The sequence below is a fragment of the Heliangelus exortis genome, chromosome 3, assembly GCF_036169615.1.
Source record: "Heliangelus exortis chromosome 3, bHelExo1.hap1, whole genome shotgun sequence".
Classification (NCBI taxonomy): domain Eukaryota; kingdom Metazoa; phylum Chordata; class Aves; order Apodiformes; family Trochilidae; genus Heliangelus; species Heliangelus exortis.
In genome coordinates this window covers 90,235,594-90,252,339 of record NC_092424.1, presented here as the reverse complement: position 1 = coordinate 90,252,339, position 16,746 = coordinate 90,235,594, and the positions used below count along the sequence as shown (strand labels likewise).

Below are 16,746 nucleotides of genomic sequence, written 5' to 3'. Positions count from 1 at the left end.
CTCTCCTCTAACTGGGTACGTGGGAATTTGCATTTGAGCACACACACTTGGATTTCATTGCAGCATCACCATTCCCAGAAGAATCTAGGGAATCTGGTATTACTGATCACATACTGTGCACATGAGTGTCCTGGGGCTGTATTATAAAGGATCACAAATGTTTTCCAGTATCTTTAGTATTTCATTTCTCCTTTGAATCCTGAAATGCTACTAACCGCTCAAATTACAGTGTGATGAGCATCCTTCTAATATGTTTTTGTTTAATTCTCTTAACTGAAGTAAACACTAGATATAAAAGCATCACCTATCATGGAAAACATTTTCATTTTTAAGGCTAAAGAGAAAATACAGTTTTGTAGAAGCTATTTGTCATGTATTATAAATACATTTTATAACTGATTTGCATAGTGCTAGTAAGTGGTTTTATACAGAGTGAATTAAATAAAATGAAATGCCCTTTAGGTAACAGACGATGACTCTACCTCCTCTCATGTTATGAGTCATCTTATGGCAGATTTTTCAGTGGGCTGGGCCCTTGCCATCAAAACACACACATAAACAACCCAAACACCAGCCCAGCTGGAACATTCTATGCAAAGGAGATACTTCTGTTGCAGCCGCACCTAAGTCAAAGAGCTTGGCTTCTACATCACCAGTCATTAATCATTTCATTTAAGAAAAGATTGGTGCCTGCCATTTGAGATCTTAGTGTAGGTGTTAGACACAACTTGTTTCAGAAGCGGGGAAAAAAAGGTGTGCTTAGTGCCTCTTCAACTGGGACGCTGACAAAATTATGATCAATTCAAGAAAACAAATACCTAGCACCACAAAGAGAAGCAAGTGAACAGTATCTGCAGTACAGCACAAAGAAATGAAGGGCATTCTAATGCAAGTTGCATGGCTCACATGCAAGCTTTGTACTTTGCAAAGACTCCTTGAAACCAAAGAGTTAGGCACGTGTACGTTTTCCCATAGCCAGAACCTAATGCCTAGTGAAACAGTTCAAGATCCACACTAGCAGCTACAAAACTTGGCCATTAAAACCAATTATATTTGAAGGGATCTGAATATTTCAAAGTGGAAAAAGATATTTAACTGAACTTTTATTTTCCCAGTGACTTACAAAGAAACCACATCCTTCTTTTCACTGTTCCTGGATTATAGTTGCCCAAGCTACATCAGAGTAATCTTTCTTGGCATACTAATGAGCAGCAATAGTCATATAGTGAGGTTCAAGCAGAACCTTCAAAGAAAACATGACTGAAGATCAGGAATGCTTCACTATAGTCCAGTTACCTCTTCTACCACTCTAATTAGAAAATGCCTATAGAATTAAACTCTTTGCTTCACTGTTCACAGATAAAGGCAAAGAATGAGTGCCAGAAAGACATTTTTCAGGGATGGGAAGACTACTGAAAGAAATTAGAACTATGCCAGAATACATAGTCATACAATATTTTTTTAAAAATACAAGAATAGAGACCTCTCAAGCTGGTAGCATTCAACTCATATTTCAGATGGGAGCACATGAAAGATACCATCATACACTCTAGAGATTTTGGTTAATAGCAGAATGATTGCAAAGACAGGAATCGGCAGATAGTAAACATCCATGACATGAAACACACTACTTCTCAGGAACGTCTTTTAGGAGGGCAAATATTTGAAAAAATCTCCATATAATCTCAAATGTAAGACTAAAATGACTGTTCAACCACAGACTTCACAATAGTTTCTTCAAGCATCACATTACATGGTGACATAAAAACTATCCCAATGCCCCAAACCATTGGGTGAACCTGTTCAGTGTCATCACCAAAATTAAGCAACACTTCAGAATTCAGGGAAAATGCAACCAATATTCTAATTGAAAAATGTCATTCTAGAAAAAGTTTCATCCTTGCAACTGGGATATAGCAGAAATTACGCTGCTGAATAATAGCTCTGCATATTGTTTGTTCCAACTATGTGGCAAATTCTTTTCTCAAGCTTTACAGGTCCCCAGCCTGTCTCACTGTCACATTGTGCTCATTTTTTTCAGATGATTCTTATGACTTTCAGTCTTTCTGGTTTAGTCTTCTCTTGTGTTGTCATGACTGGAATGTCTCTAGCATTCATTATTTTATATGCTTGTATAGATTTCATTCACTGCATCTCTGAAGCTGAACATTCATGCCTCAAGAGCAGAAAAATTCTCATGTGATCTGAATTCTTCAGGTCTCCTTTGACTATCTTTTTTATATTTTTTTACATAAATTTTCAGATAAGATAGCTCTCAAAAATCTATTGCAAGTGATGGTGAGCTGGAAATACAGCAAGAAGGGCACACTATTTACAAAAACATTTCCAGTCTGTTCTTCAGACATCCCAACAAGTCATATAAAAACTTGCAACAGAAAAAGGAATAATGTTTTATCTGCACTAAATATAAGGGGGAAAAGCCATCATGAGCCTGAACATTAATTTAACCCCTTAGAATATATACAGCTAATTTACTTTTATTATGCTTGTACTTGATCTGACAAGCACTCAGTTTAAGAAGCCTACTGAGGCCTCCTGTCCCACCTTTGTTAGCACAGCAAAATTTCACCTGTAGCTTGCCATACCAACTGATTTAGACAGAGACACAATTGCAGCATTGTAACAGCAAAGACCCAGTTAAATGTGGAGTTCAGCTTTAGCCATGCCTAGGGAACTCCAATCACAATTTGGCAGTAAGTTTGGAATGTACATTTCAGGCTCAGTATACACCTGAATGAAACTTGAAAGGATCTCAGTCAGTCCTTTCACCAGCTTGAAAATAGATTTTACATTTGCTTGTATTACAAGATAGTTTTGTCATTACAAAATCAGTAATGTTACAGTGACTTACCCAATTTTTTGTCTGCGATAGAATTTAAATAGAAGAAAGGCTTATAGCTTCAGCTTACAGCTGTGCAATCTGCAGAAATAACTATAAATAATGTACCTTTCCCTGGGGTGCCTGAATACCAAAAAGACAATGAAGAAACCCAACCAAACAATTCTTCTGTTCTACTCCCTAAGTCCCTCCACATCCCAACAGCAGCTGCCTGACACACAGGCTTCCCACTGAACTGAGTTCAAAAGGTTTCCCAAAGGCTCCCTGTACCAATCTTAGAGGCAACCATTTCTCCATATGCCACAAAATTTCCACAGGCACTGCCAGAAGACCTTTCTCCCTGTCTGATTTATCATAGGCACATATGCCACCACTGCTCAGACACCACACCCTTTTGGATAAAGGTTTCTGACACCCGTAGGTGCTATGGTCTTTCATGATCAAAGAGTAAGAGATACATGAAACCTCAATATAAAACTAGGCCTTTCAATTCAAAGCTCTATTTTTCTTTTTACTCCTATTTGGCCTAAGCAAGAGAAAAGCTTTGATTTCATCCCACTATTTTTTCCCCCTGTCCTTTATAACAAAAAGAAACCTGTTATCATTCAGCTACTTAGCAGAAGGATCTAGTACAACATACACAGGGATCATTTTAAGTCCAGACCTGAAATAAATCAGCCCAACTGCCCAAAAGTCTTCCATCCAATACCCACTAAAGCTAACCACCACCCCAACCACAAAAAGCCATCACTGAATTTTTCTGAGTGCAATCAATTAAACTGCAGCTGAGGTTATCTGCTATTTCTAAATAGCATTATTTATATGTAACTATGTATTAGTTATATGTAGATGTATACTCAGGCACATAACATTAAAGCCCATCTACTTGCCAATATTTCTAATCAACCTAAATGCTGTTGATCTTTCCCCAAATTGCCAATTCTTAATGCTTCTACATAACAAAACCAGATGAAAATAGTTAACCAGCTTCTGAATGATGAGGTGGGTGGGAAGGAGGGAGGTGAGGGTAACCCAACCAAACTCACATTTTCTTTTTGTTAAAGCTGGGTAACAATAAATTAAGAGTTACGAAATTACAAGCCCAAACTAGCAAACCCAGCTAATCTCTTTATTTAAAACATATTCCCTAGAATTTTAAGGCTTGACACTGTGTAATATTTAGGTTCTTTCTCATTCAATGCCCAAGGGTATTCAACATGTTACTGCAAATTAAGGCATCACTATCCCTCCCCTTAAGGAATGCATTCATGTCAGTACCTGATCAGCTGCAACATGTTTTAACATCAGAGGGATGCCACATGCACTGCTGGCCAGGAGCTTAGCATTCAGCTAATCGTACAAATACGACAAACTGTGCTGGGTAAGAATGAAACAGCTTGTTCTAAACCAGAAGAGTTATTTAACAGGCAGGAATCTAGTTTGCTCCCTGCTATACCACACTCCAAAAAACATCCGCTTAGTAATTTTGAAAGCCTATTTAGTTTTATAGTACTATTTCAAATTAAAAGCAGTGTAATACTGGAAATTTTTTCTCTCACTTTATCTAACACTTAGGGAGCTGTAAAAGTTCTCCTTCCTCTGGTGGCACACTCTTTCATGTAGATTCAATTCCTCTTCGTCCTCCCTAAAGCACCCAGCCTTGCTGAAATTCACCTACGAGCCCAGACATAATTGGACATGTCCATGCTTTAAGTGTAGAGAAGCCAAGACCAAAGTTCCATAATGCTTTGCTAGTCCTTCCCATAGCATGACCATGGCCCACTACAACTCAAGCCCTGCCAGGCAGCATCTGAGACCAGTTCAAGTAACAACACTGACCCAAGACTTCTCTAAAGGGCTGCACGGACTGTCTGAGGGACAGAGGGGAGAGTTCAGCCATGCAGACACCCATGGGGCAGAGAGCAGTGGCAAGACCTGCTTCATTTATTAGGACAGATTTAACACCAGGGACTAGAACTTGAAAAATATGGCTTTATCCAGAAACTGAGTTTGCAGCTCTTCCTGAACAGATGCAATTTTTCACCATACAGACACCACTGGGGCTACTCATTAAGTTATTATGTAGTGACACAAGAACCTACTGCTCTTGCTGGAATTGCTTTTGTAAATGCCAGAAGCAAAATTACCGCTTTATTATAAAAATTGTAAGAATACAAGAATAGAAAGGAGTGCACATGTTTTTACAAAAAGCATGCATGTCTGATGTTAATCTTCTTTTCATAGCCTCCGTACTTGACTTTTTTCCTTTAGAAATTAAGATGAGCTGGTCTGTAAACATGTCTGTTTTCTGCGTATCAGCTGCCACCGTCCTTAACAAAGCATCTATAGGTGCCATTTAACTGTAAATCTTACAGCTATTATTTTTACTATTCCTTCAATTCCCTTTTCAGACACTTTTTAACTGAAATTGCCTGTAGATCTTATGTACCACATGCTCAAGAAAGTCTGCCAAAAAAAGCTGTTTGTTACTTTGCTATAACTCTTTAGTTTAATTTGCTTTGTTTCAAATAATGCATGCAACTCCTAATGAAAGAATACCCTTCCTTCTCAACAGACACCAGTTCTAAAAAAACTATTATTTCTTCTTCCAGGGCAAAAGTCAGGTACATAAGACAATGAAAACACAAGTCAATAGCATTTACGTACAACACAGTCAAAGCTAGAAATACATTATAGAGCTGCAAGATGAAGACCCCAGTGCGTAGATGTCTGGCAGTATCTCTGGGAAAATCTGGGCAGTACATGCTGATTATAGTCAGCCTCCAACTGTGAATCCTGGCTTACAGGTTTTTTGCTGCATATGATATGATGGTATGAAAGAAACATCATGTACTTTTTAAACTTCCTGAAGTCAGATTTCTCCAATACAATGCACTGAAGCGAAGTCTTCAATGAAAAATTAAGCTATAAAAGGAAAATTACATAACAGATGAGACATTAAAAATATTCTCGAATCTCCTAGGCTTTAACCACAAGTCCAGAGAGAGGTGTGGAGGTTCAAAAAGAATCTGAAATATGAGATATTTAAATAAAATCATACAGTTAACAATATGGTAATATTCAGTATTAGTTGGCCTTTCTACAAAATAACAAATATTCACACAGACTAACAACATGAAAAGTAAAACCCAGGGCCTGCAATGGAGCTCCCTGAGGCAGTTCTCAAGACTGTTATGGAGCCCCATTTATTTTCCAGGGATTTCATCATGTACAGGATGTTTTAAAATGAAAGCCTTATACACTCTGCAAAAGCTAAGCCAAGTAATCTTCAATTACAAACACAGGCTGCTGGAACCTTCTGAAAACGTGCAACCTCCTCGTGCACAAAAAGAAAAAAAAAAAAATTTACATTTTCCTAAATTTGTATGGAAAAAAAGCACATTGTATACAGAGTCAACTCAAATAGAGTAATCTTCCCCTTTCATTTCTGTCATTCATGAAATTTCTTTCCCAGTCTTAAAGAACACTGCAAAAATCACTTAAAGCTCATTCATAAAATGACTGAAGGCCCTTATAAAAGCTCAGATAGCCTGACCCTTGGCACTTGAGAGGAAAGAAAAAGATCCTGCATTTGCTCAGTAGGGCAGGTGACTGACTCAAGTGCCTGCAGGCTGCCCCTATCTCCGAGCTCAGTGCTGGAAGTGGAGTGCTGTCAGCATGGCTGTGGGTGCAGGGAGAACTGGAGGAGCCTGACTTCCCCAGCCACCACCCGCCAGCCTGATGATTTCTGAGGAAATGCTGCAGTAACTACATGCAGTTACTAAATGCAATAACTACAGTTACTTGTGCTGGGAAAATGTCAGCTTTATCCTGTTTCTCACACAAACTTTGGGGGAAGCAGGGAGCTGTGGCAAATCCCTGCATTATTCCTGCAGTGGAGCATCATATGTCTTAGATGGTTTACTCCAAAAGGTGGTGGGATCTTCTGGTGGGACAAAACCAAATAAATAAACAAATAAATAAATAAATGAAGGAAGAAGCCACTACCAGCAGCCCAGATGAAATCCTGCTGCAGAGTTTACAGGCTGTCAGCCTGTGGAAGGGAGAGGCTCCCTGCCTGCTGATTCCCAGCTCAGCACCTTGCCCAGCCCTCCACAGCATCAGCAGCTTCCTCAAGTACTGAAGCTCTTGTGTACTTGCGATTTAAAACATCACTTCTGCCTGGAAAGGAGGTAATTATAACCTGCCACTTTAGTCCCCTGTCACTTAGGACTGGAGAATGACATCTCACTATCTCATGGCTGACTGAATGGATCACGCTGCACCAGCACAGCTTGTGTTCTCAATGACATACCCAGAAAAGGACTGCCAGCCATGGTATCAGGGCTGGGAGTATAGGGTTTGTCTGCCTGCACTGAGGTTCAGCTGTGAGGCAGCATGACACCTGCCCTCTGAGAGCTGCTGGTGCTCCTGCCTCCAGCCCCCAGCTGAGCTATGGCCCCTGCAGCCCCCTGGCAGACCCAATTCCCAGGCCCAGCACTGGCTGCAAGGCCAGAGGTGACCCTGATGGACCCTCCTCTGGAGATATTCAAAATCCACCGGGATGCAGTCCTGTGTAATGTGCTCTAGGGGATCCTGCTTTAGTGGGAGAGTTGGGCTAGATGATCTCTAGAGGTCCTTCCAACTCTTGATGATTCCGTGTGATTCTGTGACCTTCTGTGGGGAACCCCAGTGCTGTGCCCTGACATGGGTAAGCATGTACTCTCCATCCAACATAGAGCTCACCAATGCCCAGTATAATTGCAGTTCTAGATACAAGAAATACACCTGAGTATTTCTGAGCCTATTAGGTCTGGGCCCAGGAGGTGCTGCCACACTGCAGCACATTCAGCAGATGTGCACCCACGGGGGGTGCTCTGCAGGGGCAGCAGCACAGTCCCACCCCACCGCCTGAACAGACACATTTGGGCATCAGCCCTGACAGAGCTGCTGGCATCCACAGGTCGCTTATCCTTGCTTCTGAGCTTCTGTGATCCACAGACTGGGAGCTACCAAAACAAACAGAGCACATGGAGAATGCCTGCCAGAAATGTGTGCATTTTGTATGTGTTTAACCTGCTTACTGCTTTGAACATAAACCAAGCTTTAAAAGAGCTCTCTGGAGTAAAACACTGTAGTTAAAAATACCAGAAGCCTGTTTAGAAAGACCATTCCTATCTTGTGAGCAATAGCTGGAAATTATTTTCTCTGTTTTAACAGTATAAAATGGCAAAGAAAAGAAACACAGAAGCTCACTGAAATCAGTGGATAAATCTCATTGATTTCATAAGCAAGCTGGAGTCTGAGAATCTGTAACCTCTCACAACAAAAATACATCAGATAAAGACAGTAAGCATTCATGGGAAGGATATGGAACCTTAGGTGGAAAAACTGTGCTTACAGGAAGAAGCTAAGCTAAATAGAAACTGGCACAGAAGCACACAAAATGGAGATCCTGCGCCCCAGTCACTGAATCTGCTTTGTGCACTGCACTCCTGTCAAAGAAGCTGAAACACTGTGAATGAAACTAGCAGAATGCTGCCAGAAACACTGCTCCAGCAAAGCAACTGCAGGTACTCAGTCATGTCCCAAAGCATGAACGTTTGCACAGCTGGAGGACAGAATTAAAGTTTTTCATTATTTATTAACTCATCTGTATCACAACTACTTGTTGCAGAGCGGTAAAGGCTACACTGTTCTATGTAAGGCTCTGAAAAAGCTCTGGGAAATATTTTCCATTACACCAGCTCATTAAGCTCCTTTTTTTCTCTCCCCTCTCTCTGTAGCTTTCATACTGTTTATTTCTTCAAATACTTTCCTGTGCTACGATCACTATTTTGGCTGCTCAGTCCTGAAGCAAAACAGCCTTGTCTTTTGCCAGCTATATCCCTTTGTCTTGACAATGTTACTAGAAAACTTTCTTACTGGCATACACTTCCTCCCTCACTGGTTACCCAGAACAGAAGCATGGTCAGAAAAAGACCTAGTTGATTCAGATACAGCTTCATTTTTACCATGATATTAAGCACTGCCAAAGCCAGCTTCTCTAGGACTCAGAGCCCTGTTGTAATGCTATGCTTACAGCCTCTCTACACAGCAAGTGAAGAAAAGGCTGCATCTGCTTGACTCATCTCCCATTTTACTTCAGTTTCCTAGTCCTCATACTTCATGGATTTTGGCTCTGCCTAAGGCTTCCTTCTGCAGTGAGCCAAATGGCTCCACAAGAGGAAATTCAAGAAGAGAATAATCTGCTCTGGGTCTGTTCCCTGGAGCTGCACTGAAACATACAAAATTTGTGTGTCACTTCTTGGGACGCTCCTGTATTTTACCAAGGAAAATCACATACCCTCAAATTTCCTTATGATACGTCCCAGTGTATACTGCAAGAACTTTTTACACATGCTATAATAAAACCCAGAAATTGCAAGCCTTGTGCAGTGAAGGACAATTCAGTACATGCTAAGTAGCCCAGTGGCCAGAATACTCTCATGCAATCTTCTAAGACACAAAGGTCCTTATTCAATTCAGGAACCAAAAACTGTACAGAAACAGAGATGCTGCCAACCAAGAGGGAATGCTGGACACAGCAATCATCTTAAAACCTTGTTTCTCTACCACATTTTGATGCCAAAATCACTTTTGGCAAGAGAGACCAGTTTTTTATTTAGAATCCAGAATTCTAATTCCTCCCTTGTCATTAGACTTCTTCAACTCTATTTTAAGTAAGTTAATGTAGTGTATCCTTTAGCTTCTAGCCACAGCCAGTGGATCTACAAATTCCCATTTGTAAAAGTGTGGTCACAAAAGCACAGAAAGAGGAATAAAGTAGCACAGTTCTGTTCTCAGAATTTTCAAGCCAAGTGGTCACATTTTTCATGTGACTACCCTACCATTTTACAGGAGACACATCTCAGAGTAGATCTGGGCTCCAAACACAAAGACCAAAGAAGCTCTGGGCTCCAGGGGCAAGGTGAAGTCACACAGGGAAGAATAAAGGGATCTTGGGCTACCTCAGATCATGCAGTAGTTTATGGATTTCACCAGGAGTGCAGCTTTGTGATCAGTGACCACTTTACCCTGTCTATACTTAAGTATCAGAATAGTAAAAAGGGACTGTAGAGAAGACTGGACCCCAGGGACATTCATCTCAGCAGCTGACAGGCACCCCATGGGAGATGTGCAGGATTTGTGGAGATGCTTCCTCTGGGGAAGGCAGGACATGCAAGGGCTCATGAGGCATCCTTCGTCTGTAAAAATCAGGGAATTGCCCAGAACAAGCCAGTGTCATCTGCACAGCTGCAGTGTTACTACAGGCATAAACCACAGAACTCTCTCTCTATGCACATTAAATGCTATAGTAGGTAATTTTCAAGAGAAGGGAGTACATACCTGTATTTATGAATGATGGCATTAAATAATCTTCCATCACGCCAGCAGGTAGTGAAATTTTCACAACGGATTCCAGCATAACCCTCAGTTGTCTGCTGTGACCACAGGAGCAGTCTCTCTTTAGCAGACATGTCCTCTGACTCTCCAGTGACATGGATATCAGATATCTAAAATATAGTTAATATAAGTATTACTACTACATCTAACATGTTTAAAATATTGCAGAAAACCACTCTGCATTACTGAAGAATTTTCTGATATATGCATACATGAATGTTGATTAGTCATGCACTGTATTACTACTCTTCTATGTCATATCTTTATGCACTCTTAGCATCTTCAATATGAAATACAAAATTCATAGCTTCACATGTTTCTTGAGTTAGCTAGTTCTCAGCCTCTTAATTTCTAATGACATACTATTAAATAATGAAAAATACTTAAATGTGTCTACGTCGATAATGTGAATAATAACCTATTTTATGTTATACCTATCATACATAAATATCATATAATTAAATATAAAATACCACATATGCGTATATATTCACACCTATATAATATCCATATTTTTATTACAGGACTTTATTTAGCTATAATGTTCCTCTCTCAAAACAGGTTAAATTATAACATATGCTGTTCTTGAATCCAGTAACAAAAGCTCCATTTTATTGAAAACTAAAAATAATGAGTTTAGGACAAAAAATTCCAAGAAGCATTTTAGGGACAACTGAAAGGTCGAAGGATTTTACATGAAAATTTGGTCTGATAGAGAAGGTTTGTTTTTCTGTTATCTAAGGATTATCAAGTTCATGTCAGGCAAAGCAAGAAAGCAGGAAAGAAGTGGGAGCTTCACACACAAGCAATAAAGTTGTACTACCTTAAATTCTACCCTAACGAAGTTCAATCATTTTGCTTAGGAAACTATTGCTGGATAAATAAAACGCACATATTTCCTTTATTTGCATGGGTACTGTTTGTACCTTATGTGATAGAAACTGTAATCAATGTATATCTGAAATGCAAAATTGAAAAAGAAGCCAATGTGCCTTGATAAAGTGATATCAAAGGTTGTCTCCTCCTAAGTGGTCATCTTTTACCACTTATTCAAACTATAGTAGGTAATATAATGTTATGAAGAACACTAAGAACTCAGGTTCTATGAGCACTGTATATAAAGACCCAAATATCATAGCTCAACATTACAAATATCAGGCTGAGGGGCTTGGGCAGAGGCAAGAGTGTTTGAGACAATGCCAAGATTTGTGGGTGGACACTAAGGACACCCCGTGAGACCACAAGGGAGAGGTCACATCACACAAGTTACATCTCACTCATCTCGAGACACAGCCTGAGGCCAGGGAAGGTTTTCTCACAGACAGGTTTGAGGGGAAGGCAGGTGCTCAAGTTAGCTGCAGAAGAGGCTTAACTCTGAAGCTGTGCCAATTCCTGCAGTCCTAGAGTAAACCCAGAGGCTATATTCATGAGGTCAGATGGAACTGTCCTTGGAATCTCTGCACACAAAGATATGAGGTTCAACAAGGCCAAATGCAAGGTCCTGCACCTGGGTAGAGGCAATCCTCACCATCAACCCAGGCTGGGGGATGATGTGATAGAGAGCAGTCCTGCAGAAGGGGACTTGGGGTTACTGGTGGATGAAAAATAGGACATGAGCCAACAATGCATGCTCACAGCCTAGAGTGACAATTGCAGCCTGGGCTGCATCAGAAGATGTGTCACCAGCAGACTGAGAGAGGTGATTCTGCCCCTCTCTACTCTGCTGTGGTGAGACCTCACCCGGAGTAGTGTGTCCAGCTCTGGACGTGGACCTGTTGGAGCAAGTCCAGATGAGGGCCATGAAGATGATCAGAGGGCTGGAACACCTCTGCTACAAAGACAGGCTGACAGAGCTGGGGCTGTTCAGCCTGGAGAGAAGACCCCAGGGAGACTTTAAAACTGGCTTCTAGGACATGAAGGGGACCTCCAGGAACGCTTGTAAGGGACAGGTTTACAAGGGCATGTAGTGACACAACAAGGGGCAGGAGTTTCAAACTAGAGTAAGGCAAATATAGATTAGACATTTGAAGGAAGTTCTTTACTATGAGAGTGGTGAAACACTGGAAGAGGTTGCCCAGAGAGTTGGTGGAGGCCCCATCACATCCTTGGAGACATTCAAGGTCTGGCTTTATGGGGCTTTTTGAGCAACCTGATCTAGCTGCTCACTGCAGGGGAGTTGGAATAGGTGATCTTTAGGGGTCCTTGCCAACCCAATGCATTTTCTTTGATTCTATGATCTGCTGTCTGGATTCTTCCTGGGGGAATTACGGCAAGCTAGCCTGGAAATTACAGGGTTTTCTCACATTAGAGCCACCCAAATTCAGTGCCAGGAACAGTGTCGTAGCTTTCCCTACTGAGGGTCCTATGTCAGTGACTAATACAAGGTAGTGGAAAGCACCAGGAAGCACGAGACTTAAGAAGAGCTTTGGAAATGTAGCTGCTGCAGTGCTGTCTGTGATTTCTGCTTAAACAACTTTGACATTTTCAATGGATGAGGAGCATTTACAGCTATACAGTAAACTGTAGGTACATTTAATGCAGGGGAAGTATAAATTTACATCATTTTCTATGCAAGAATCCATAAAACACCAAGTTATAAAAGCAGTTTTGCAGAAACTTATCACAGGCCATCATATCTGCTGGCTCTAGGTAAGGGAAAGATATAGTCACCAAAGCTAGAAAGCAAAGTAGTTTTAACTGTTCAACTAGTCCATAAATAACTGAAGATCTGACAGTATTTTTGCATCCTTTTGTCTCTAGCTTCAACACTATATGTTTTGAAGAAAAAGCAAAGAGGAAAAAAAAAATCCCTTTTTTGTTTAAAACACTGAAGACAAACCATGCAGCTGTGAGCATTTACACATTTCTAGGTATAAAAGGCTGCACAGAATATTTACTACATGAAATCACACAAAATACAGACGATATGAGTCTTATAAATGAAGACAACAGGGGAATCCAACATGGAAAAAGACCAAGTTATAATACCTCTGAAAATTTTCTTATAAAAATCTAGGGAACTCCTCTTCAGTAAAAGATTTCCTTTCTGTTGGTTATGTTTATTCTTTGGTACTTCAGAGCAAGAACACAAACTAAATATTTTTTCAGTAGCTTTAGTTTCTGTTCATTTCAGAACAACCAGGCCACAATATGAATGAAGTCAAGCATTTACCCCTTATCCAGACAATGCTTCTGAAAGAGATCATGTCTTCTGAAGTACCAGATATGTTGGAAAAAACCTGCCAACTTTAATTTTTTTTCTTTCATTTTCAGAAAGCACTCTGTGTGAAATTCTAAAGTATCAGTTTCAATTTTTAAAATATATTTTAAGTCAGCAAGCTAACAATGTATTTGCTAATGGCCATTCCTTATGGGTAAGCTCAAACCTTTAGCCTCCTTCACGGTTAATTGACCATCAATGCCTATGTACATTTCAGACTGCAGAGAATGCAAACACAGCATATTTGAGTGCACATTGGATTCCTCTGGCAACAAGTGATTTCAGACACCCAGGCAACTTCTGAAGGTCGTACTTGTATCTGTTGTTACATGCAAACACCATTTAGAGCTATAGACACAAACACAGGAGACTGTTTCTTATTTTGAAATTGAACACGAGGCAAACTTGCAGTTCAGATTTTGCATGACTAAAATAGGAATTTAGCACACTACCCTAAGATCAACAGGTTTTTGATCCAAAATCTTCCAAACACCATTCAGCAACCTATTTGGGCTTCTAAAGAAAATGGAATAGAGTATACTGAGTTTAAAAACTAAAATTATTTTTCACTCATGGAAGCAGCCCTTTTCAGTACAGGTTAAGAACACTAAAATTAGCCTGAGACCTGAAACAGCCTCTATTGCTCTCTAAAAAATATTTGAGACTCAAGGATTAAGATTTCAGACTTTTTCATAAAAACTGAATTTGAAAGTATAAAAATACACAGAGAGAGATGGTGCATGAAAGGGCTACATTTGATTATGCTTACAAATATGAGATCTACTTGGCAAGATCCTTTACTAACTTGGAACTCCTTACCAAGCAAAACACTATTCCCACACAATAAGATGTCAGAATGCAAGTGTGTGCACATCTTCCCTTTGATAACCCTGTAAGGACAGTAATAGGTACTCATCTACCAACTATGCATTATCATAAATATTTGTAACATCATTTGGCACAGGAAAAAGAAGGACTAATAAATTAAGAATACTTGAACAGAAAATAAGAGGCAATCAAATCCTTTGCTGTTCAAATGTTGTCCTTCAAATAAAATAATTTGTGTGAAACTTTCATTCTTATATCACAGAGGCCTAGCATTTACCCACTATCAATAGTTCCTAGAGAACATTTTTTCCTTAAGCATGGTGCAAATTATTGAGTTTGCATGAGTCTGAACAACTGTTTGTTAGAGATCCAGTTTTCCAAATTATCTCAAAGCCTCTGAATTACAAATTATGCAATAAAAAGGGACAGAGGTAATGCACAGGACTTGTATTTCAGGATCAAAGTCTCTTATTTGTAACTGGGAGAACTAGTTCACCTCTTATACTGCAAGTGTTTTTTCTTTGCCTCTAAGTTCCTTCTGTATACACAGTATACAAAACTGCATCCAACAAAAAGCCTCAAGCTTGCACTGATTTCAGTGATGCCATTTTGAGTCCAAAAAAGATCAGCAGTAGTGCTGGATTTCTGTGTCTCATTTTTTACAATGCAAACAGAAGACTGGAATAGGTAATAAGGAGTCTTCTCTCCAATTCCATCTTATCCCAAATGTTTTGAAGCAAATCTAAACTCAACATAATGTACTTAACTGCACAAAAGTATATAATGGGTTTGATATCTATGATGTATAATGAAACTGATTCTGATATCATCTAACCCTAACCCAGAAAACTCTGAAGAACACTAAGAAAATGTTTGAAAAAGACTGACGACAGCATTTTGAGGGAAGTACAGTTATAAAAATGGAATTTGAACTTGCATGTGACCACAAGAAGTCATCTCCCCTGATGTTACAGTTGGACTTCGAGTTTCCATTTGGCCATAAATTCAAATGCTCTTAAGTCAGCTCTCAAACAAGGCTCTGTGGATCTGGGAGTTCAGCAAGAGCCTTCAAAAAATACCAATCAGTTGAAGCAGATTGAACGAGAAAAACAAGAATGACAAAGATCTAAAAATACATGACCTGTGCGGAAAGACTGAAAAACTTAGTTTATTTAGCCTAAAGTAGGGAAGTGAGGGGATGGAATAATAACTTGCCTTCAAATATCTAAAATGCTGTTGCAAAAAAAATCAATTCTTCTGGGAATGGGAAAAGGACTAATGAGTTTTAAAGGAGCATACATGTTTTCAGCTGAACCACTTTTTAATACAAAAGACTGATAAGCAATAGAATAATTACTTGGGAAGCATTTGAAACTACCAATGAGACAGACACTGAAAAGGTATCAGTCAAGAATGGTTTTCATTTTTTATCTTTCCTTCAGGTACAGACATGACCTGTCCAGAATCTTTCCAGCCCTAGTTTTGTAGTTCCATCAATAATTATCAATAATAATAATTATATTCCATCAATAATTATAGATCTCCAACATGATGATGTAGGTCCTCAAGAGAAGTCTCTCTCCCCCACCACCCCTTTCTCTCCTGTGGTAACAAAGGGGTACCTGCCTGGTTGGAGTAATAACTGCAGCAATATTAGAATTTGTGTTACTCTGAGTATAGAGGAAAGAGCAGCCATGCTTGGCTGAACATACAAGGCCTCATGCTCTTTTACTGTAATGACGTTTTGTTCAAATCAAAGAACGTGCTTAAGCTGTTCCTGAATTCCAGCTAAGATTAAGAGGGCAAAGATCTCCATGTATCAGGAGGCTGTTTGTACTAGTGTGTACTGTGTGTTGTAATTGGGTGTGTTATCCGTATTTAAAAGCTAAGCTGAGAAAAAAAATAATTTGATTCCTGTTTAGGAAGTAAATTATATGACTAACAGCAGAGTTGCTAGCCCTCTGCTGGAAAGAGTACCTTCAGCATATATACACATTTCTCCTGTGCCTTCAACTCAAAATTCAGATGTCCCTGCTGAGCAAGGCGAATTAGTTTTAGACTAGATCCCTGTATTGGTATTTTACCTGCACTTACAGATTTTAGTTGAGCTGAGGATGAGTGGGGCAGAACTTGTAATATGGATTTAGTTGGTAAGAATGGATACCAAAAGACAAAAAAACCTGCTTTCCTTCAGATATTCTGCAAACTAATCTCACACTTTAGTTTCTTTAATTCTGAAAGGAAAATAATCCTACCCTCGGAGGAAGAAGGAATTTCATCTAAACAGTTTGGGAGAAAGGATCTTTTAAAAGAAATGGAGAGCACTGTTAACATGATTTCTGTTCACTTTTTCTATTTCAAGCTGCCTACATGTTTCTTTTTTCAGTTCCTA

The 16,746-nt window shown here is 39.6% G+C and overlaps 1 protein-coding gene across 32 annotated transcripts in view; it reads right to left on the bottom strand.

Annotated features, from left to right (window-relative positions):
- DST (dystonin) overlaps positions 1-16,746 on the bottom strand; it is a 288,534-nt gene that overhangs the window by 149,500 nt on the left and 122,288 nt on the right. For all 32 annotated transcript variants that reach the window (XM_071741656.1, XM_071741664.1, XM_071741658.1 and 29 more), the window contains one exon: positions 10,250-10,416. In XM_071741656.1, the coding sequence (XP_071597757.1) occupies positions 10,250-10,416 (167 nt within the window). The remainder of the gene's footprint in view (positions 1-10,249; positions 10,417-16,746) is intronic.